The 21,833-nt window shown below is 47.9% G+C and overlaps 1 protein-coding gene across 3 annotated transcripts in view; it reads right to left on the minus strand.

Moving 5' to 3' along the window:
* The window catches only part of CEP89 (centrosomal protein 89), a 1,655,177-nt gene that overhangs the window by 634,091 nt on the left and 999,253 nt on the right, over positions 1–21,833 (minus strand). For all 3 annotated transcript variants that reach the window (XM_069639099.1, XM_069639094.1, XM_069639107.1), the window contains one exon: positions 13,767–13,870. In XM_069639099.1, the coding sequence (XP_069495200.1) occupies positions 13,767–13,870 (104 nt within the window). The remainder of the gene's footprint in view (positions 1–13,766; positions 13,871–21,833) is intronic.

A 21,833-nucleotide genomic window follows, 5' to 3' on the forward strand; every position in this document is an offset into this window, starting at 1 on the left:
ATGAAGACGGGATTCGCGTCTGTCAATTCCAAATTGGATGGTATTGTATATAAAGTTGATTGCAGAGTGGTCGCATTTCTGAGGCCGAGTACAGGGTTGGGATATTGGAGGACTAGAATTCTGAGGTCTGTCAAGCCATCCCTACGTTAAACAGCATATGACGACCATGAGGGACAAGAACGATTAATTGGAGGCAAGGTCCCGTAGGAATAACAGAGTGGTGGGGATATCAGAGTCAGTCTCGTAGCAGAATATGGAACTCTTGATGGAGGATGTTATACTCAAGGTCCTCGTAGACCCCACACTCATTTCAGTTTTTAGTTGAAAAGGCTTATCGTGTCTCTCTTCAGATTCCCAAACCTGGCCAAAACCTGCTATCTGTGATTGAATGACTATTGGTACCGGGATGTGGTCCTTCGTAAGGCCTGCAAATTAGGCGACCTGCAGTACAGGGAAGTGAAGATCTCCTTTTACCCTGTGTGAGACAGGTATGGCATGAAGAGAGACACAGACTCAAACGGTATTTGTTTTAAAACCTTTATTTACTAAGGTTCCTGGGTTGGTGTAATGCCTGACTGGCCCTAACTCTAAAGGGATGGTTCCCTTAACTGATGTTTCTAAAGGCTGTCGATGTCGAATAGTCCAAAATAAAGGTCTGTGTATAAACTTATGCTTGCCCTCACTCTTTACAAAAATGTGATAGGAAGTCTTTTATAAAAAAAAAAAAAAAAAAGGAAAATAGTGGTTCAACAGAAAATTGGAAAGCAAAGATGGTTTCAGGTCGTCTTCTCACCATGTGTGGTTTGGTCAATGTCACAAAAATGAGTTAATTTGAGAAGGTCTGTTCGTAAGACCTTCTCCACAAATTCCTTGCAGTGGTTTCAAATTCTGTGGCTTCAGTGTCTTTGGGTTCCTTGGGGGTTCCCTTCCCCAAGCTTCAACTTGTTCACGTTCCAAACACCACAAAAGAAATATGACAGTTCCTTTTTTTAAGCTTCTCGGGGTTCCCTTGTCCGAGCTACAATCAATACACCAGGTTAGGCCTCTCAGGGTTCAGTTCTACAAGCTCGGGCCCCTCTCAACTGTCCAAAACCAAAATACCACAAAAGAAAGATAACACGTTCTTTGTGAAGCTTCTCAGGGTTCCTTTCTCCCCAAGCTTCAATTGATACTACGAAAACAATACCCCTGCGTTGGCCTCTTTGACTGCCAGCTCCTCTCGCTTTACTGAAGGACGAGTAATAGCGAAAGGAACCACCCCTCCACTGCTGTCCCCTAGGACGAAAAGGCGGAGGTTGGCGAACTGCAGCGCCCAACGACTTCGCTGCAGCTTTTGAGGTCTGCAACCTCTCAAGGCTCTCGTCAGCCTTGCTGCCAAAAAGGTGTTCACCATCAAAGGGCATGTTGAGGAGCCGGGACTGCACATCAGGAGCAAACCCCGACTTCCGCAACCACGCAAACCTGCGTATCACGATGCTCGCCGCCATGGACCTACTGATGCATTCAGCTAAGTCCAAACCCGACTGAACGGACTCACACATGGCATCCTTACCATCCTGGACCATAGCAAGGAAACCATCCCGTTCGTCCCCTTCGGGAATATGTTCAGCCGCTAAAGCAACACAGTTCCACAGAGTGTGCGTGAAACGAGACAAGGCACAAATGGAGTTGGCCGCCTGAAGCGCCATACCACCAGAAGAAAACACTTTCTTCGCCCAGCCATCAAAACGTTTGTCGTCCCTATCAGGAGGGATGGTAGGGTACGACGCCTGCTTTGCCGGGGCCGCCTGCACCACCAAACTCTCCGGAGTGGGATGCCTGGTCAAGTAGCAGGGGTCGCTACTGGCTGGATGGTATTTTCGCTACAAGGATCTGCCCACCGCCGGGAGACTCTCCGGAGCAGTCCAAGCCGCCGCCACCCTTCTCTGTAAAGCCATATGGAACGGCAGTACCGGGTCAGTTGGGGGACCAACATCAAGGATGTGCGTCAGATCATCCTGCACAAACTCCCCTGGGGGAGCAGACCATCCCAAGTACTCAGAAACCCTAGCCATAAGGCGCCGGTATGAGGATTCGGCATGAGAGCCAGGCTCAGGCCTACAAAACTCCACCTCCGGAGAGGTGTCCAGTCCACTGGCATCATGCAGTGACTGCCTCCAATCGTCAAACTGACTATGGCCCGAGACAATTTCATCTGGAACCTGACTAGGAACCAGGCCATCAGAATCCTCATCCGCCTCTGAAATATACTCCAGGTGGCGAAAAGAAGGCACCCGAGAGTGCTTGCTCTTAACCAGAGCCTTCCTAGGGGGTTCTCCCGTGCTACGGGGTACCTCCGACACGAAAGGCGTCGATGGCGTCGAGCGAATCGGCGCCGGCGTCGAGAGAACCGGCGTCTACGTCGAGGAGATCGGCGTCGACGTCAGATGCAGCGCCGCCAGCATCAGCGGCGTCGACACAGCCCTCGAAGCCGGAGCCCCGAGCGTGTCCCTCGACAACCTGAGCGTCGACGGCTTCGACAACTTCCTCGGAGCCGGAGCCTCGAGAAAGCCTGTCGACGCCCTCGACGCCTCAGACGTCGATGTCTTCCTCGAAGACCTCACAGGTGCACACGGTCTCGAACGCGTCGAGGACCGGGACCTGGAACGGGTACGTCGAGAACGAGTAACCTTGTCCGAACGGGACCTCTCCCGTGACTCGTGCCGACCACTCTTGCGAGCGGTGTTTCTTGACCTCTCACGCCCGACCCCACTAGGGGGCGCGGACGGCTGAGTACCCTGCGACTCAAGAATCGCCAGCATTTTCTTCCCAAAGGAAGCCCATTTCTCCGGCGTCGCACGGGTGGTGGGGTAAGCGACGTGCCGGGCAGAGTCCTCCGAAGAGGACCTGGAAGACGACCGGTGTCGGCGCATCCGAGAATGCTTCGAAGAGGCTGAGGAGTGGCGAGACCGACTCCTAGAAGGAGACCCACGAGACTTCCGACGATGACGCGGAGAGTCACCCCTCGAATCATCCGTGGAAAGCCCCGCAGACTTCGACTTCCGGGGCTTGGACACCCCACCTACCGACAACAACTTCTTACGTTCGCGTAAGGCTTTGGACGTGAGCGACTGGCAGTCGATACAGTCATCCGTGTCGTGGGCCTCCCCGAGGCACCAGAGGCTGGCGTCGTGCGAGTCCGTCACCGACATCTTGGACCCACACTCCCCGCACTTCTTGAAGCCCGGACGCGGGGTTGAAGACGAAGTAGAAGACATCTTCACACGAAGGATTTTCACAAAACGAACAGGTTCGAAGAACCGAGAAGAACAGAACTCCAAAGAGTTGAGGCGTTTAAACGAGAAACACAAAGCAACACGTTCGCCGAAAAAACGGAACTGAGGCTACGGGCGTCCTACTTATCACATCGGAAGACGTCAGACGTCAGAGGAGGTCCTCGACGACGGCGCATCGACGTCATCGACGCAGGACGCAGACGTCAAAAAAAGTTTCCGAAGCAGCACAGCTGTGGTGATTACATGTCATAGATATGGAATACGTCGGAGGACCCAATCCCCTCGAACAATACGTCTCCAATTTGGATGGGCCTCTCAGGGCTCCCTTCCCCAAGCTCACGACCCTTTCAGCTTTAAACACCAGTTCAACTTGTCAGGATGTACCTTTCCTTTGGAACACAGTTCTTTCACACACACTTCATTTGTGGGGTACAATCAGAGACTTTCAAAACCACCTGGTTCTTTGCTCCTCCTAGGCATGACCACTTTGATCTGAAACCCCTCTCTTTATTTCTTATTCTTTTTTTTAGACATTTTACCGTACGGTGCTTCCTGTAACCCCTTTATTACTCTTCTTTAGACCTTTCACTTTCAGGTGCTTCCTGCACCCCTTCTTGTTTTGGCTTCTTGCCTGTGCAGACTTGCGCCTTTCCTTTTCTGTTCCTTTCATTTCACTGTGTCCTCTTGCACCTTTCTTTTTACTTTCTTGTTTTCTTGTCCTTCTCCTGCATGTCTAACACATTGTTATCTCTTCACTGTGCACGTTTTGCATTTCCTTGCAACGTACACACTTTTACAATTTATAAACTTCACATGACTTTCCTTTCGCTTTTCTCTTCTTCTGCGCTGATGGTGCAACTTCCTTTCTTCTATTTCTTTTCTTCTGCTTCTTTCTTATACTTTCTGTCCTTTGCACACTTTCAAACCTTTCTGTTCTGTGCCGCTTTAAAATACTGTCTTTCTCCTGCTCCAGTCAAACGCACGTTCCAGAGTTTCTCTCTCTCACTCACCGGCCAGCGTTGCATTAACAATCGGTTTACACTGAATACACAGGGTGGAGGTCAGGGTCTCACCACCTGCCCCCCCAGGCACCCTTTGGACCTGCACACAATCCAAAGGGAAATCGTATTTTCTGAAACGCCACCAGTAGGGTACAGGCTGCCTTCCTCTGGCTCCATGGAGGCGCGGTTCCCTCGCCACACTGCAGCCCCTCTCAAACAATGGGCCAGCGTCTCGGCTTGCCGTTCTCCTCCAGGTTGTTGCCCCTGCTGCTCTGTGCTCCCTGGCTTCTCGGGTCTTGACGGCATCCCCAGCTCACCCACTTCTTTGTGTGTGAAACCACACCTTTTATAGTGAAAGAAGTAATCAAGTGGAGTCAGGTGTGAGTGGTCACTATTAAATGCCTGACCCTGCCGGACTACATTAGTGGGAAAACTTGAGTCCTTTCTATGGTTGGTTTCCCTTACTTTCTCCATGTTGTTACTATGAGTAATCGTTACTGCTCCCAGTTGTCTCTTCCTAGTCCCAGTATTGGTTGGAAATGGGGAGGGGGCGATGGAAGGGTTTTAGAGGATAGATTTATTTCCCACTATTCTATCAGGGAATGGACATAGAAAAATCCTTTTGCCTGGTTTTCCCTCAAAGGGATGGTTGCCCCTTCCCATATTCCTGATGGTTGATTATAAAAAGTCTGGGTTTTGATGGTATTCCCGTTAGTTTAAATTGGTAGTGGATGACTGGATATTAACATCAGACTCCTGGCTTGGTTTTAGTTGGTTTCTCTTCCTTCCCCACCTTGGGCAATTGACTCTTTCTCCCACTTGGGCCATTAATGACGGGACTGGATTTAGGGAACATGACACCTGGATTAGGGTGACGGGAAGCAACATATCCCATGAAGGTATCCGGGACTTCCACCTCCTCTTCTGTCGCCCCGTCAGAATACTGCGTCTCGCCCAGGGCATTCTCACGAAGGCGACCCCAGATTCCCCTACCCAGGTTATCCTCCCTCGCTCGTCCACCCCCAGGGTTGGGATAAAGGGTGATGGCCCTCCCATGGCCACCTGAATAGAGTACTCTCAGGGTCTTAATGGGAGAATACCCCTAGGTTTCTCACACCTGATTTCACCCCTGCGGTGCAGAGGGCAAGACTCTCCTTTTTGGCAGCGAAACACTTCCTGAGGGAGGGAGGCTGGCAGTACGCTATGTTATATCCTTCTGGACTTAGAGTGATACATAACGCCAAGTCCCATTCTTTTCCAGACCCAGCTGAAGTGTACTATTTTGTGGAGTCTTTACCTAAGGGGTGAGGTGTGTTGTAGTTTTTCTAGGCCTGTGATTGAGTACACTGAGGCTGCCCTCAGCATCACTATGTGAGGTTCTGTTTGTGGCAGCCTTGGGCTGTATGCTTTGGTTCTCTTGGCAGCAGGTTGGCAATGCTGGTTGAGTTTATGAGCCTTCTGTTTGGCTCTCCTTCTTTGTTGTCCTATCCTTCCCCTTTCTCTGTTGTATTGTTCGCTGGTGCAATTTATGTAACACTGCAGTCCACTTGCTTAGATGAGTCGATGAGGTTGACCTCCTCCCCCTGTTGTCCCACACAGGCCAGGTCGCTTAGCCCGACATCCAGGTTGTTACCCTGGTCAATGTGGTGGAGGGTGATATTGTTGGGGCAGAGGGGGTAATTAACACTGCGTGTTGGGGGATGGCAGTCTGGGTGGGGAGGACTGTTAGTTTTGAGGGTTGTTTGGGTTTTACTTTAGAAGTGGTTCACGTCATGTCAATATGTTATCATGGTTTCGGGTTTGAGTTGGTCAGTGTGTAGGTCCGTTGGGGGTCTTCTCTGATCCCTGGCTTTCCTGCTTCGAGAATGGGTTCTATTCTGTGGTTCTTGACCCCCACCCCCAGAGATGGAGTCTTGTGACATCATTAACTGGAATATGAGGGGACCGAACAGAAAGTGTGGAAGGTGGTTAGTTTTTGTGAGCGCCATGGGACTAAGATTGTGATGTTGCAGGAGACACCTTTAGTGGGGGTGGCCAATAAGTCTGTGGCTAAAACACAGGGGGCGGCTAGGTACTACACGTCCTTTTCATCCTACTCCCGGGGGGTGATCACTTTGATACATACATTCTTGGGTTTTAACTGTTGGACCAATACATTGACCCGGGTGGTAGATATGTTCTGGTCTCTGAGATATTGCCTCAGTGACAAGTAATGTTGCTTAATATTTACTAAGAAAACATCCCTTCTTTGACTTTCTATTGTTCTCGATATTTCTGGCTTTTCATTTGTCACAGTAAGTGTATTGCAGTAGCAGTACAACTCTGGAGTGCACACTAACATGGAGAGAATCACGTAACGTAGACCACTTATTAGGCGCCCTTTGTATTTCTATTGGTTGCAAGTCTTGACGCATTGCAATTGCTACAGGTTTTTTTGACTCAACAAGTGTTATCAGTTTATATGGCATAACGTGTTGGGTCATACCTTAATTTCTATTAAACGGTTTGTGTTAGTCAGACACACTTAGCTGCGATCAGCTGACCACATGCCGTTCATGTGACCCCGGAGTAACAGTATATCAAACTATCCAGGCTCCTATACGCGCTCTTTACAAGTGGTGAATCTTATTCTAACTTGTGTAGAATTCAGTCTCCTTATCAGGTAAGCTTAACCTTGACCTCCAGATGTTGGAACATTCTTATGCTTTTATCAGTTACAATGTGTGTTCTCTTATATTTACATATTGGTCTCTTGCAGCTTTAGCGATGTGCTTGTGTTATAAGGTACCATGTGTATTCTTTGTCTTTACACAGATTGGAGATGGGGACACTTGGGTAGATAGAACCTGGTTTAAAATTCTTACATTGTTGGTTTCCTTTAATTTTCTGCCATAGATGGTCAAACTTACAGGCTGGAGCCCGATTTACAGTTATCTCAACCACCTTAGGGTTTGAACTGCACATAGGACTAACAACATTCTATTGGAGAAGCTGTCTCTATCTACTTTTGTGATCCCCAAAGGGATTATGTAAATTCGTTTCCATGATTAATGGACACTCTTGCCTTTTTATTTTTACCCACTCATCAGGTGATGGTTCTATACCACAAAAGACATGTTTGTCTCTTCCTTAGTGCTTGCTATATCCCCTTGTCTAATATCAGGAGAGTCTGTTTTTACAAAACACTAACTGTTGGCATGTCGGTGATTCTTTAGACATTGGACTATATTAAAATTGCATATTTAATGTATAAACTGTACAACAGCATATTATGTTGATCTGACTATTTTGTTTACCATTAATAAGTTCATATAGGTTTGTGGGTTTGCCACTCCTTTGTTGATATTTATATTATTATTATACTTTTCTCTTTTTTTTTTTTAGAATATTGTCACAGATTACCCCTGAATAAGGGAGCTCTACTCCCGATATGCACTGGGTTTTTATTTATTTTGGAAAATTGAAAAATACGAATAAAAAGATTACCTTCATTTGAAATTGGATATCTACGAGTAATAAAATAATATCAGTGCTCACATGTGAATTGTATAACAACTATCCGTTGTGAAATATACAATTGAAAGATCATCGAAATATTGCCTGTTTTAGAGAGGATTAAGATGTGCAGGGGAACGGATTCTCCATAGAGTTGACCGTATTGCCTACATGTCAGGGCAAGGATTACCCTCTTGCACCCCAAGTCTGTCTTACCTCATTTTAAGACACAGTTCTTAAATATACCAACTAGGGTGTGCACAGTATATGCATTTATTCTTTTAAAAACCAGAAAGAACAGAACAACCTAATGTAACCAGTCACAGTATAGTGAATGTATATGTAATAAAGATATGAGTAAAACTGTATTATGAAAACAATATTGTTGATTGCTGCAAGTGGGTCCATATCATGTGAAACCCGCTGTGGCTTTTAGCCAACAGTGCTTTCCATGCCGAGTGTAAACGCATATTTATTAGGAGGACAACTAAACTACAAATCCGAGAATATAAAGGGATTATGGTTGAAAATCAAAGACAGAGTCATAGGTGGCCACTATTCAGATTTGTTTTTCACTTGCCAATTATTTCCTCAACAAATTTTGGTGGTTGTGTGTTGTGGAAACATAAGACATGTGCACAGCTTTAGAATTCTTAACAATTTGAAACAGAAGCAATAAAACCATACATGTGACATGGCTCTATTTAGCAATAACCATTTTTATTGCTTATGGCGTGAACCTAGCTCAAGAGCAGCAAAGCTCTTTATAACAGGATTGTGCCAGAATTGGGCTTGACATTTTATTCAGTAACAGTACGGTCAGTGGAGGGAAAAGGGGATTTTTCTTCATCCGACAGGTATTGTTGAAAAAGCCAGGCTTTTATTGTTTTGCATAACTGGAGGATGACAGTGGCATTTCAGGCCTTTACCGGGATTGAATTCCTGATTGACGGGGCATGGCTGGAGAAGGACTGCTTGCAATTCTTCTCTTTGCGAACTAGCAAGCATGACATATATCTATACACAGCAATCATTTGAATTTAGCCAGGAGCTACAGGCAGTCATACATGTGGATAACAGATATTTCACATACAGTTAACACTGACGTTCAAGTTGTGGCTTCTGTCCTTGACTAAGCTGCATATATTTGTATAAACAAACACTGAATTCTCAGTGAAAGAGGAAGTGAAACATTCTATAGGGATATTAAAGCTTTCCTAGGGATGCTAAACTGAACCTCAAACAGTGAGATGTGCTGAACAAATGTCACTTGCCTATGGGAAAAACATGCAGTAGCAGCATAAAATCAACATGGTTTCCACAGCTACCAATGCATGTTCAATAGTAAAGCATTAAAGCAAGCAGTATGTACCATTAAATGAACATTGGAGTTTTTTTTAAGTGTAAGCTAGTTATAGGAAGACTTGCTTATAAATCAAGTAAAGACAAAGTTGTTTAATTCTTTAAACCAAGACCTGATTTAAAGCTGCTATTATGTTTCAGAATACTTCTTAAAAATAACAATGGCACCACACAGTTGGATATAAGATCTTGTTTAAAAAGATCCCAGATGGGTTTATTTCGGGAAGGGTCGTGAGTGTAACGAGTAGGAAAAAGCCACAGGATTAGCACGGCTATGTGCAGTCAAAGGGTGGGTAAAATTAAAATGCCATTTACTGGCCTGTGTATACCTCCTCACATCCCATCTTCCTCCAAGTTGCACTTCTATGACAATATTTTGGCTTACAGTTGGGCACTATAGCAAAACCTGATGATAAAAAATACAAAGTAAAACTGGAGAATGGATGCATACTCACTAGTTAGCTATTGGAACTGCAGAGCGTTTGTTTGGGATGGCATGGCCTAGGAAAATCCAGAGCAAAACTCAACATCCAAGTGGAAGAGGTGAGAAAGAAGTGAACATGAAGAGAGAACCGAGTGGGAATCCATAAGGGAAGAACCTAGACATGTCTTAGGAAAGGGGACGAGGGTGTGGATCGAGGAAGGGAATGAAGGTGGTCCAGCAGAGAGAAACGGATGAAGTTACAGCCCCTAAATAAACCCAAGGCTCAAAGTCTTAAGTTAAGCTGACGACATGGGCTCCACTAAAGAGAACACCTTGCCCTCTGAGGTGTTTGTTGAATGTTTGGGGAAATATTAAGACAAAGAAAACGTCATTTTAAAATGCTAATTTGTTTATGAAAGTAGATTCCTTTTCAAATAGCCACCACAGACTTTACCTCACCTAACAACTCGCCCTCATTTTGATGGATTCACCCATTTCGGCCACATTTTCACTTTTCCAACAAGACAAATTGTTTGAGGATGGCGTTCTGTGAAATCGCCCTTACTGCAAATTAACATGCAAAGAATTTTTAACCTCTATTGATTTGAGTAGAATGCCACTGACTGCTGGCAGCCCTAAAGGTGGCATTTCATAATCCTTTGGTTTTTCCTGGATGCCGCACAAATATATTTATTCATTCACTCACATATATATTTATATTCTCTCCCCCTCTCCCCCCCCCCGACGGTCAGCAGAGAAGGACAATTGGGAATCTCATGTTTGCATTCCCTCTCAATTTGGAGGTGAAGAAAGTAAAGGAGGCAGGAGCTAAAAGTAATAATGAGGAGTCTGTACTTATGGCAAAACAGAGAAATCCTTGCGCTCGTTGCCCTTGGTGAATATGAAGTGCAAGGAGGCGAAAAGCTTGACCGGCCCGGACAAACTAGACTAGGTGCCAAAAAAGGAGGGGCTGGGGAAGATGCAGTAAAATATCAAACTAATGGCCGGTTCTACACGACATGTGACACATTAGCCTGTGTGACCAATTAGCTGATCAGGAATTTTCCACTATTGATGTCGATGTCTGTTAAGACGGATTTCTGAACTCTGTCCTATCGGCGCAGAAGTTCAGAAGGCCAACCTAATTACTTGGAACAGGGTAACCTCTGGACAAGCCAGACCAATCAGGGTAGCGATCGCGGCGGTCAAGGCTAGGTCTCAAGAGGGGTGAGGGTGACTGAAAGCCCGCAATGAGCACACAAAGCAAGGACACTTACAAACTACTCCAAACAGGTGTTATATTAAAAATATATACACATTTATTCCAAGGCCTTTGCAATAATGACCGTAGCGAGAAATCACAATAAAACTCTAGTAAACCAACACATACCAAAGCAATACAATATATTTACAAATACAAACAAGTCTAAAGCGTTAGATGCACGAACTGTGTAGTCCACCTAGAAGGGGAGGAAAACAGGCAGTGCAAAATAATGATTAGACCCAGTCCGCCTTCAGAGGCACCTAACTAAAAGGAAGTCCAAGCCCTACGAAGAGTGGAGCCTTGTGCTCAAAAGTACCTGCACACGCTGGTGCCAACGGGCAAAAAGGGGAGTCTCTTCAAGGGAATCAGGCAGTTCAGTTTAGTGCACAAATGAAGAAGAACAGAGTTCCGCGACTCAAGCGCAGCCTCCACTGTGGGCAGAAGCAGAGCGCGAGTACGGAAAGGCGTGCTGTTTTGACACAGCGGGGAAAAGCTATGGGCTCCTGCAGGAGGGCGACCAGTTCCTAGCTATGCTACTCACCGGTCACTGATGCAAGCAGACCCAGGCTTCTCCGCGTCAGTTTCAGTGCTGGCAGGTTCAGGAGAGCAGGGGACGTCTCGTCGTCGTGTAGATTCTGCAGCGGCAGAGTTGAGTTAAAGATGTCCCAAACGAAGTGAGCCGCACAGTTTGTTACCACAGCAGGGCAACGGAGCGGCCGTGTGTATCTCAGCCAAATGTACACTACTCACTTCAGACCTGGAAACGCCAAGTGTACGAATCGTGTGAGAGTGACAAGGACTAGAAATACAACACAACCTGGCGGCGGTTACAGAGCAAGACTCCTGGGTAGGCTGGTCAGTCTGCTGGATGGCCCAGAGACACTTCCGAAGGCTTACGTGCAGGAGATGGTGAAGATGCCGAGAATAGCTGTCCCCGCTATTCCAAGGGTCGAAGTACCAGTACAGGCCTTCTGGTTCGATCAGAGGTAAAAAGGGTTTCACAAGGCGACAGCAGTGCAGAGGAGCAGTCCTTCAGCGGGTCACCAGCGATTCCTCGGTTCAGCCTCGTGGTTGCAGGATACTTGGCTCCTGTATTCCTTCGTTCGTGAGAACTCAGGAGATCGACATGGTAGTGGCGTTTCCAGCCCCCTCTTATCCACGGTTCCCTTCGCGCCAAAACGGAGGGGACCCAATGGGAGATCCGCTCATCAACACTCACACCATACATGGACCTATCACGGACCACGGTGGTCCCAGGCATTCACACCACCCTAGACTCTCTGGCACCCAGGATGTGTATTGGGACCAGACATCCCAGCCCACATCCTGGAGGCACACACAAGGCCTGTAGAAGCCCGAGAAAGCATCTGTGTTTCGCGGGAAAGTACATGCCCAAATAAGGAAGGCCCCGGGTCGGCTCGACCTGGGGAAGGTGAAGGGAGCAAGACGGTCAGCGGACAGGACAAAGGAGCCTCGTGGTCTGGCCATTTTGGGAGCCAGGCCACCATTTTGGGCTAAGCGCGAGAAATGCGCTTAAAACGCCAAAAGGAGCTCAAAACACAAGAAACGATCGCTGCCACCATTCCCGTCGTGATTCACTTGCACCGATCAGTTACAATCCAAAAAGAGTATCTAGGGCCTGTAGAAGGCTAGAGACCCAAGAGAGCAGTAATTTAGCTTACAGTGCCCTCTTGTGTCATGTTGCACGAAAGCCGCAACATGATAAAAAAACTACGGAAAACAGCGTTTCCCGGTACTGACTGTCTTAAGGGCATGTCCGTTTCCCCGTAAGAATGGAGCGAAAGCCCAGAGGAGTGCGGCAGAAGGCTGCACTTCTCTGGCAAAGTCTAGATCATGGTGAAAAACAACAGCAAAAAGTTTAGGGGTTGCCACATGGAAGGAAAATTACCCACAGTTACGAAATCTTTCCTAACAATGTCTGTGTGACTTGCGTGGAGAAGCATAGTACATGGGGATGGCATTCAGGAGGGTTTCCGACCCTGCTGCCGACTGGATAAGACACAAATGAAAAACGTTGTCCTTTAGGAAAACGTGGACAAGCCCTAGAAGTTAGTTTCTTTGAAATTTAATTGATTGTTTGACAGAGTAGGGTGCATTTCAGTATCTTTAAGAGGATGACTGGGCTTCAGCAGAGTAAGTTATATCTGCCAGCACAGTGCCGCTGGAGCATGAGGGTCATGGGCACATAAAGGCCCCATCAGCCAGTTTGTACCGGGGAAATGGTAGAGAGTGGTATAACTAGGGCAGCATGAATTGTAGAATCAACTGAGTTCCCAAACAACCCTAATGGAGGTTCTTCTTTAATGCTCTACAGGTGGTCAAGTATACATCTTAGCCTTCAAGTAGGATACTTGCATAAGGACACTCAGCGTTTTTGTAGTATTAATGTCACACCGGACTAAACCATTGGCTAAGACACATGTTTTGGGCATTCACTTTGTGCATGGGGATGAGTGATGAATGTCTATGGGTGTTAAACCAGATTCAAGGCATGAGTTTTGGACACTCAATGTGGTTGGATGAAGTTGTAAAGAGTGCTGATGCTACTCAGGGGTTGTTTATGACTCTGGAAAATAAGGTTTGCTCATCGCACACACTAGCTTGTGATTTCAGTATTACAAAATCATAGATCAATGAATTCATTTTTAGTGGTTATGTCTAAAAATTACCCAGCCAAGAACAAGATCTCCTATTATATTCCATAAACATCCTGTTTACACACAACATCGAAAAGTGGTATACGGCCTCAAAACGTTCTCTCAATCCATAGAGACTGGAATGAATATTCATTTACATACTGGTTTGATATTCAGGAGGTCTTAACTTTAAAAAGCATATTAGTTCACACATGTTAACTGGTTAGGTTTACAGATGATGTTGCAGCTGCGATTTTCACATTGTTTACTTCAGATTCAAAAACTTACCATTCCTTGCTTGTTGTCGGCCTATTCTTTTCTAATTTCTCGTGTAAGTGTTCATTCTCTTGTACCACTTCTTCAACACGTGCCCTGAAGCACCTCATTTCTTCCTGCAATTCAATTGTAAAGGTGTAACGTTCAGACCAACATCGCTTTTGCAATTTATTTTTTATCACAATTTCAAGAAATGTCAAAATACCTAATTAAATGAAACTCAATGATATTTTTTGCCATTACAATTCATTTTGAAATAAAAGAATGTACATTTTATCTGAAAATGATCGATATACATTTTCTGTTCTAATTACAAGTCTTAACTAGAATAGAACCACAACACAATTATTTAACTCCTTTTATTTCCACCCATTAATCTTTCTCTTACTGTTGAGCTTGTACTCCCCTGTGATCTGAAATAGTATTATTAACATTCTGTTATTTACAAATCTTCAGAACTCAGTAATGTCAGTAAACATATGACTTAATAACATGCAAAATGTTAATCAAGGCCGAACTGGGAATTCTGCTCCCAAGGAAGCCGTGGGTAAAATCCCACACTCAGTTTAATTAGCCCATATTTCCTTCCTGCTTTCCCCACCTATAAAACCTGGCGGTTTGTGATTCAGGGGAGCGAAAGGAGGGGCTTTACATGCTGTGTACCTTGGGCATGGCTTCTACATGGCTTGGCTCACCATGACAATGTGGAAGGCTCAGAGGTCTGGCTAAGCCATAGACAGGCTTGATGTTCTTAATCACTTTACGCACAAGCCTAGGGTTTTGGTAACCATGGCAAAAATGAGGAAGCCCCCAAAAAAGAACGTTTTTTGCTCACTTTTCAGGGAGTGGTTGAAAGATTTGGAAATCTGGATTTCTGTCATACAACCCAAGCAAAATTTTGTTGGGGGGGTCTTTAGGAAGCAAGTGGAAGGGCTTTGCCAACTGTGTTTTATTGTGCATGGCTTCAACATGCCGCAGGTCATGATGCAGTGAGTATAAATTAATGTTACTCACTGTACTCACTAGAGTACTCATAGTCCCCTTTTCCTCCATCTGTGTGGGCGTCCCACAACATGGGGACGGTACTGGAACCTTTGGCAGTGAAAAATTGAGCTTGCCCTTTACATTTAGTATAGCGCGTGGGGGTACAGCCTTGGGCGTGGGAACGCCTTGCCGAGGTGTCGCCCTCCGGCGCCTCACCTCAGTCCCCTTTGGACACATCGGATGCTTAGATACCCGCCTACTCTTAGTACATATTGTATTTGGCATACTAGAGGGGGAAGGAGGGTGGGACGTATGAAGGAAAGGGGATATTGGACTAGGAGTACTCTTAGTCACTATGGGGAGTAACTTTATTTACTCATACGTCCCGTCACCTTTCCTCCATCCTTGTGGGTGATTCCACCGAACAAGAACATAGGGTGAGCTGTGATAACTTGCCTCATATCTAGGACGAAGCAAAAAGGTTCTTCAGAACCTCCTGACCAAACTCTGCATCACACCTGGAGCTGGTGCGCAGTGAGAAGTGCTTACAAAAGGCAGATGGAGTGGTGTTACGCTCACCTGGCTCCCACAGTGGCGGTCGGTGGGACCCGGACAGCTGCGTTCTCCACCCAAGTGATGCGTAGTGCAGCGATGACTGACTGGATCTGCCCTCCTACTCTGGTCTGCTTAACCCGTAGAAATATTCTCCTTATATTCTTGAAAGATGAGCTCTCCATCCTGCGTGGATTTGCAGGGGTGCGTCGATTCCAGTTACTTCACTGGTTTGAAGGCTCGGGAGAGTTCCGGAGAGTATTGACTCTGAGGTTCCTGGTGAGGACCAGTAAGTATTACGTTCATAGAGTTCAATATGTCCGATGTTCACTCTTGTTCCCCCCTTCCTTTCTTGTCTTGCAGCTGGCTCGTGAAAAGATGCTCTTGTGGCAGCTGGTGGCGCTCAGGTAAGAGTCTGTATTACCCGGCGCTGTCTGGTAAATGTTGCACGTGGAAAACGTGTTGTTTTGTCTCTCTTTACAGATGCGGCACGTGAAAATATGGAGAGTCACAAAAGGATGCCTCCGGTGGTAAATCAGGTAAGTCTATGGTGGTAAGAATTATATTTGTTGGTTCCCTCGGCACACCTTGTGGTTTTCTTTTGTCTCCTAGGTGCCGAAGTTCGGTGAAGAAATGATGGAGGCAGCGCCGACCCGAAAGATGCTGTGAAGACTGGTGAGTATGGCGCAGCGCTGCAGCTGGAGGTGCGGCGCGTGCAGAAATGATGTTCTTTACAGGTCCGGAGACGAGATGGATCCAGAATCAGGTGCGGAATAGAAATAAGTTATTTTTCTAACCTTGTCCCTTTCTTTCCTCTTTGTTTTAGGAGCTCCGGATTCGAGGCGGGCGTGGCAGAAGACTGGATGCACGGTGAGCTTTACGCTGCTGGATGCAGAATAACGCGAAGCGTGTGTTGCTGGTCAGGCGTGGTTTAAATAGCCTCAAAAGTAGTCCCAGGTAAGAAGTCCCTAGAACCACACCCGAGTAAAAAATAGTCCCTGTAGAAAAATAGTCCCTTTCAGGCTTCATGTTGGATTGGAGTCATTTGCAGCATGGTCTGCCTGAGGTAAGTAATGACTATGAGCCTGGCGCTTAGGGCGCCAGGACTGAACCCAGATAGCCTCTAGCCCGGGCTGCTGAGGTTTTACTAAATGTCTAGATGCCTGCTCCCGGGGCTGATGGACTTGGTCCGGATGCCTGGGGGTAGGCATCATGACAAGTGGCCCAAGTAGCCGCCTTGCTGATGACATCCCAAGAACCATGTCTCTGAAACGCGACGGCCGTGGCCTTGGCTCTGACCGCATGGGCATGAATCCCCTCAGGAACAGGTTTGCCCATGGCCATGCATGCCTCCAAGATGGCCTGAACCATCCAACGGACAATGGAAGCCTTAGAAACCTGAGAGCCCGGGCAGGTGCCCCCAAAAGTCACAAACAATGCCTCAGACTTCCTGAAGGATTTCGTCAGAGAGAAAACTTGAGGACCCTCTTGAGGTCGAAGGAATGCAGGGCCCTCCCTGCCTCTGACTGCGGGTTCAGGAAGTACACTGGCAGACAGATCTCTTGATCCAGATGAAATGGAGAGACCACCTTGGGCAAAACATTTGGGTGAGTGTGCAAGATTACCTTGTCGTTGTGAAACGTGGTGAAGAGCTCACCCGAGGACAACCCCTGCAGCTTACTAACCCTGTGCGCAGAGGTGAGAGCCACGAGTAAAACTGTCTTTAGTGTCACCCAGCGGATGTCCTCAGAGGCCATCGGCTTGAAAGGCTTACCCTGCAAGAACCACATTGAGGTCCCAGACCGGGTGCAGCCTATGCACTGGCGGAAAAAGCCTTAACCGCCAGGTTGGCCGCAGATAACACATGCTTGGGGGGATTCCTGTTAGCCGCATTGGCCCCCAAATAAGTGCAGCACGTATCCACCTGAATTCAAGAACGAGCTAGGTGTGCTGAAAAAGCCAGTACGTCATCCAGAGGACAGGGTCACGCCAATTGTCACGAACTCAATGGCAGAGCCTAGTCCATTTGCTCTTATACTGGGACTGAGTCGAGGGCCTCCTGGCGTCCTGAATGATGTCCCAGTTATCATCCGAATATTATGCATGATGAAGCCTGAGCTGGTCAGAAACCAGGCTGCCAACGCCAGCTTGGCTGGGTCTGGATGTTCCACGGCCCCGTCCTGTTGAGCCAGGAATCCCCTGTTGGAGATCGGACGGTGGACGGGACCCTGGGAGCACAACTGCAGCAGATCTGAAAACCAGGGTCTCGAAGGCCAGTGGGGGGCAATCAGGATGAGGCTGCAACCCACCGAAGCCCGAAACTTGCGGAGGGTCCATTGGAGCAGAGTAGTGGGATAGAACGCATAACACCTGCGGTTGTGCCAACAGATCTGGAAGGCATCTCCCAGAGACCCCTGACCCGATGCCCATGAAGCAAACTGGGGGCACTTGGAATTCAGAGGGGATGCAAACAAATCCAGGTCCGCGAACCCCCAAAGCTGTAACAGCGGCAATAAGGATTCAGTGTGCAACTCGCACTCATAGGTGTTCAACCCCAGTCAGCTCAGCTGGTCAGCTTCTTCATTGCTGAGGTCGACAGCTGAAATCCAAACTCCCTCAGTCAGGGCCCATTCCCAGATCGATACCGCCTGCATGCAGAAGAGGGGGGTAGGCTGTGCCCCCCTGCTTGTTCAGGTAAAACATTGTAGTAGAATTGTCCGTCTAGACCAGAACCATCTTGTCCCCGATGAGGGGCAACACAATTTTGAGGGCCAGGCCCACTGCCCTGAGCTCGAGCAGATTGATATGCAAGAGGGCTAGCGACCTGGACCATGCTCCATTAATTGCATAGCCCTCCAGAGTAGCCCCCAGCCTGAAACACGAGTCCTTTGTCACTACCTGGGTAGGCTCTGTTGGGAGTGAAGGGGGCTCCCACTGAAATGTTGCCATCAGCAAAGATCTGGCAGTAGGAGCGTTGGTACTTGGATCCTGTCGGACTGAGATCCCCATTTCCTGATCTCAATTGGTCACCAGGTGGAGCTGGAGGCGCCTCATCTTTTGGCAAGCCTGCTTTACAGTGAGCATGCAGGAGGCCATCAGGCCCAGAATGTGCTGGAACCACCATGCTTAGGTGGTTGTGTTGGCCAGAAAGTGCCACACCGCCCTGTGGAGGGACAGTAGCCATTTGGGCGTAGGAAACACCTGCTAAACGGTAGTGTTCCAGCGCACCCCTTAATCATCCTGGGCGTCATCACCCCCACCCCCTTTTTCACAGAGTGCGGGGAATCCGGGCCCTGGGACACAGGTGCCAGCGGGGTTACCCTAGGTCCAGAGCCGCAGACAGGTCCAATGGCTGTTGAGGAAGCAATGGTAGTACAGGAGGAGGTGGAGGGGTCCGAACAACCAGTAAGGCCAGGGCCTCCGCTCCTTGTCAAAGCACTCAGGCACCTGGTGCGTGTAGCCTTAAGGCTGTGATGGGTAGATGCATACCTGAGGAGACCAGAAGCCTCCACTGTAGGATCTGCTGCTGCTTCCAGAGGGAAGGGGGCTGGGAACATCCTGCAAAGCCCATTCGATGGATGAAAGCACTGGCGGGCCCTGAGCTGGATCCAAGGAGGCCATGTGCCTCTCTGCCATTTTGAAGCCTTGCACCACACCCTGGATGGGAGGTCATGGAGGCCCTGAGCCAAAAGAGGCCTCAGACACGGGAGGATACAGCTTGGGTCTTGTACCTGAATCAGAGGCGTCAACCTCAGAGATCACTCTAGTAGGCGCTGAGCCCTCAGCCAGACGGCTGGTAGTCGTAACACCCTGACTCACGACCTCGGAGCAAGCTCTGGTAGGCTGGACGCCCTCAGCACCTGTGCTGGTAGCTGTGCTGGATTGTGCCGAGCACAGACTGTTGAAGGTGGCACTCAACGATCCCTTAACCCATGGGGTAGAAAAAGAGGACAAACTTGATTGCAGTTCCGAGGACAGTCTGGTAAGGCCCCTGACCCCCTCAGCTTGTGAGCCAGTAGCCAGGATGGCCACAGGTCTGTCCACAGAGCGCCCGGAAGAGCCCCCAGGCCCCTTGGCTTGGGAGCCGGTAGCCATAAAGGCTTGGGGCCTGGCAGGACCTGAATCCGAGGCACCCCCGGTCCGTGGGAATCCCGCGGAAGGAGTTGCTGCGCTGTGGAGCTGTGCTGAACAGAGGGCCTGGAGACAAAGTCCTTAAGGTGAGGAATAGGAGAAGCGTGCAAGGTCTTCCTCCGCCGCGACAATCGATTCTTCAATGCCCTGTGACTGAGAGCGCTGCAAGCCGAACATGCGTCCCAGCGGTGGTCGGGCCCCAAACACTCAGGACAGAGTGCATGGTGGTCTGAGGCCTGGAACAAGTGGTTGCATGAGGCACGTCTTGTGAATCCTCCTGCGGCCGACATGCGCCGGGGGAGGCTAGGCACCAAAGGGAAGTTAAGTAAGATTGAAAAAACGAAACGGGGAGCAAGTGGAAAGCTAAAGTCTCTGTGCTGGCTGCCAGGTCTGACAGCGTCCGTGCGCACCGGATGCGGGGCCTCGGCTGAACACTACCACGTCCAAGGCGATGCCCCCCCACGCGCTAAACTACATTTAAAGGGGAAGCTCAATTTTTCACTGCCAAAGGTTCCGGTACCACCCACAAGGATGAAGGAATGGGCGTATGAGTACCCAGATATACCCTTTGGCGGGGCAAACACTTCTTTTCCAACTATCTCTCCTTTCAGCACTGTAAAACACCCATTCCCTAAAGACTTTCCAACAGGCAGCTTCTATGTTAAAATAGTAGCCCCACTCTAGCAGTCTAATGCCTACTCAGCCTTTTGAGACACCAGAACTGATGGGTTGTTCTGCTTGGGACATACATGTAATGGACTGTGGGAACTAGAGACGGAACTGCCTTTAGAGGTTGATCAGTCTGCATCATTGTCAATAGTCAAAAGGGAAATATCACCAGCAAAATTACAAGTTTAAAAAAAAACTAGAAGCACTGCAAACTAAAAAGCACGAACAATAAACGTTCTTTTGAGACAGGTCCGAAGAACACCCAGGTAAATCGTCTTCCAATGTCACTGGTGTTTATAAAAATAAAGGTCCAAGAAAATGGACCAAAAAAATAGATTGGGCCAACCTTAAGATGAAAGACATTTCTGCAGCAAGAGGATGGGAGGACTATTGGCCCCAGGAGGGAAGTGGTCAGTGACTCGAAGGGATTTCAAGGCCATAGTGGCCGTTACATAGGCCTGAAATTGCTCTAACATGGAGTTCATACCACTGAATCGATCTACACTCTTAGATAATAATGCACAAATGTCTACTCTTAGGAACATTGAATCCAATGGCAGACATTGATCAGGCCAAACCTATCTCAAAAGGCGGGACCAGCTAGTAGTCCACTTTCATTCTAGGATTATTTATAATTTGATTGCTAAGACACATAGGCTTTTTAACCATGGTTGTTGATTTATTTCCTTAGCCAATGATCAATCGGCTACATACACGGACAGAGAATACTATTAAGAAGGCCTACAGAGGGTACGAATCTACAGAAATAACAAATCAGAAGCGATAGAAGGCATGTGGGGGTGAGGGTGGTCACAACTGAGAAGGACCAGCACCAGATTAAAAAAAAAAGATTGACGGCTGATTGGTCTTGGCTTCCAGCTTCACTGCAAGTCTCTATTCAACAAACAAACACCTGTGGTAAGTCAGAATCAGGAGACGGACAATGTGTCATGTTAGTAAACTTGTGTCTTTATTTAAACAAATTGCCCTATCTGTCCCTAGCAACTATTGGCCCCATCTCAAAGTAAGTAAAGAAATCCAAAGGGTGCTCGTTGGGATGTCTTGCAACTTAAAATCTGTCCGTCACTGAGAAAACCGGCTCTCTCCTGATCCATACCCTATTGCAAAACAGAAGCCAAAATAAATAAACCTAAGGGGCTCTTGTTTCTCTGAATGCTCGCTCTGCTGTCATCTGTCTCCTCCTCAAAGACTTTGACCTAGATGTCCTTGCTCTAACCGAGATGTGGTTCAATGCCAGCTCTGTCACTACTCTTGACACTCGGAACCAGAGGGCTTCAAAATCCTCTCCAAACTCCTCCTCCTTGGTGACTTCAACCTCCACCTCGACTCCCTTGAATCATACACCTCTCAATTCCGTGTCCTCTATGACCTCCCTCTCTATCTCCATTCTCCCTTCTGGCATGACCCACTCTGCCGGTCACACTCTCCAATACAGTCAGCACCCCCAAGCCCTGGTGGGACCACTCTCTCCTTTCCTCCGGCTTGGGGAGCCTTGAGCCACAATCCGAGCCACCCCCAGCACTGCCAGCCTCTTTCGCCGTCATCCGACCTATGAGGCGAGTGTCAGTCGCTGCTTTCGGCTCCACCTTCATCCCCCTTCCAACTTCCACTTCTGACTTTCCCTCTGACTCTGTCCTTGCTAACCTGCACTTCTCCATCTCTAACACCCTTGACATCCTTTCCCCTGTCATGAGGATCAGCCTAAAACCTGCCTCCAAGAAG

The sequence above is a fragment of the Ambystoma mexicanum genome, chromosome 1q (genome assembly GCF_040938575.1).
Source record: "Ambystoma mexicanum isolate Mex_15411 chromosome 1q, UKY_AmexF1_1, whole genome shotgun sequence".
Taxonomy (NCBI): Eukaryota; Metazoa; Chordata; class Amphibia; order Caudata; family Ambystomatidae; genus Ambystoma; species Ambystoma mexicanum.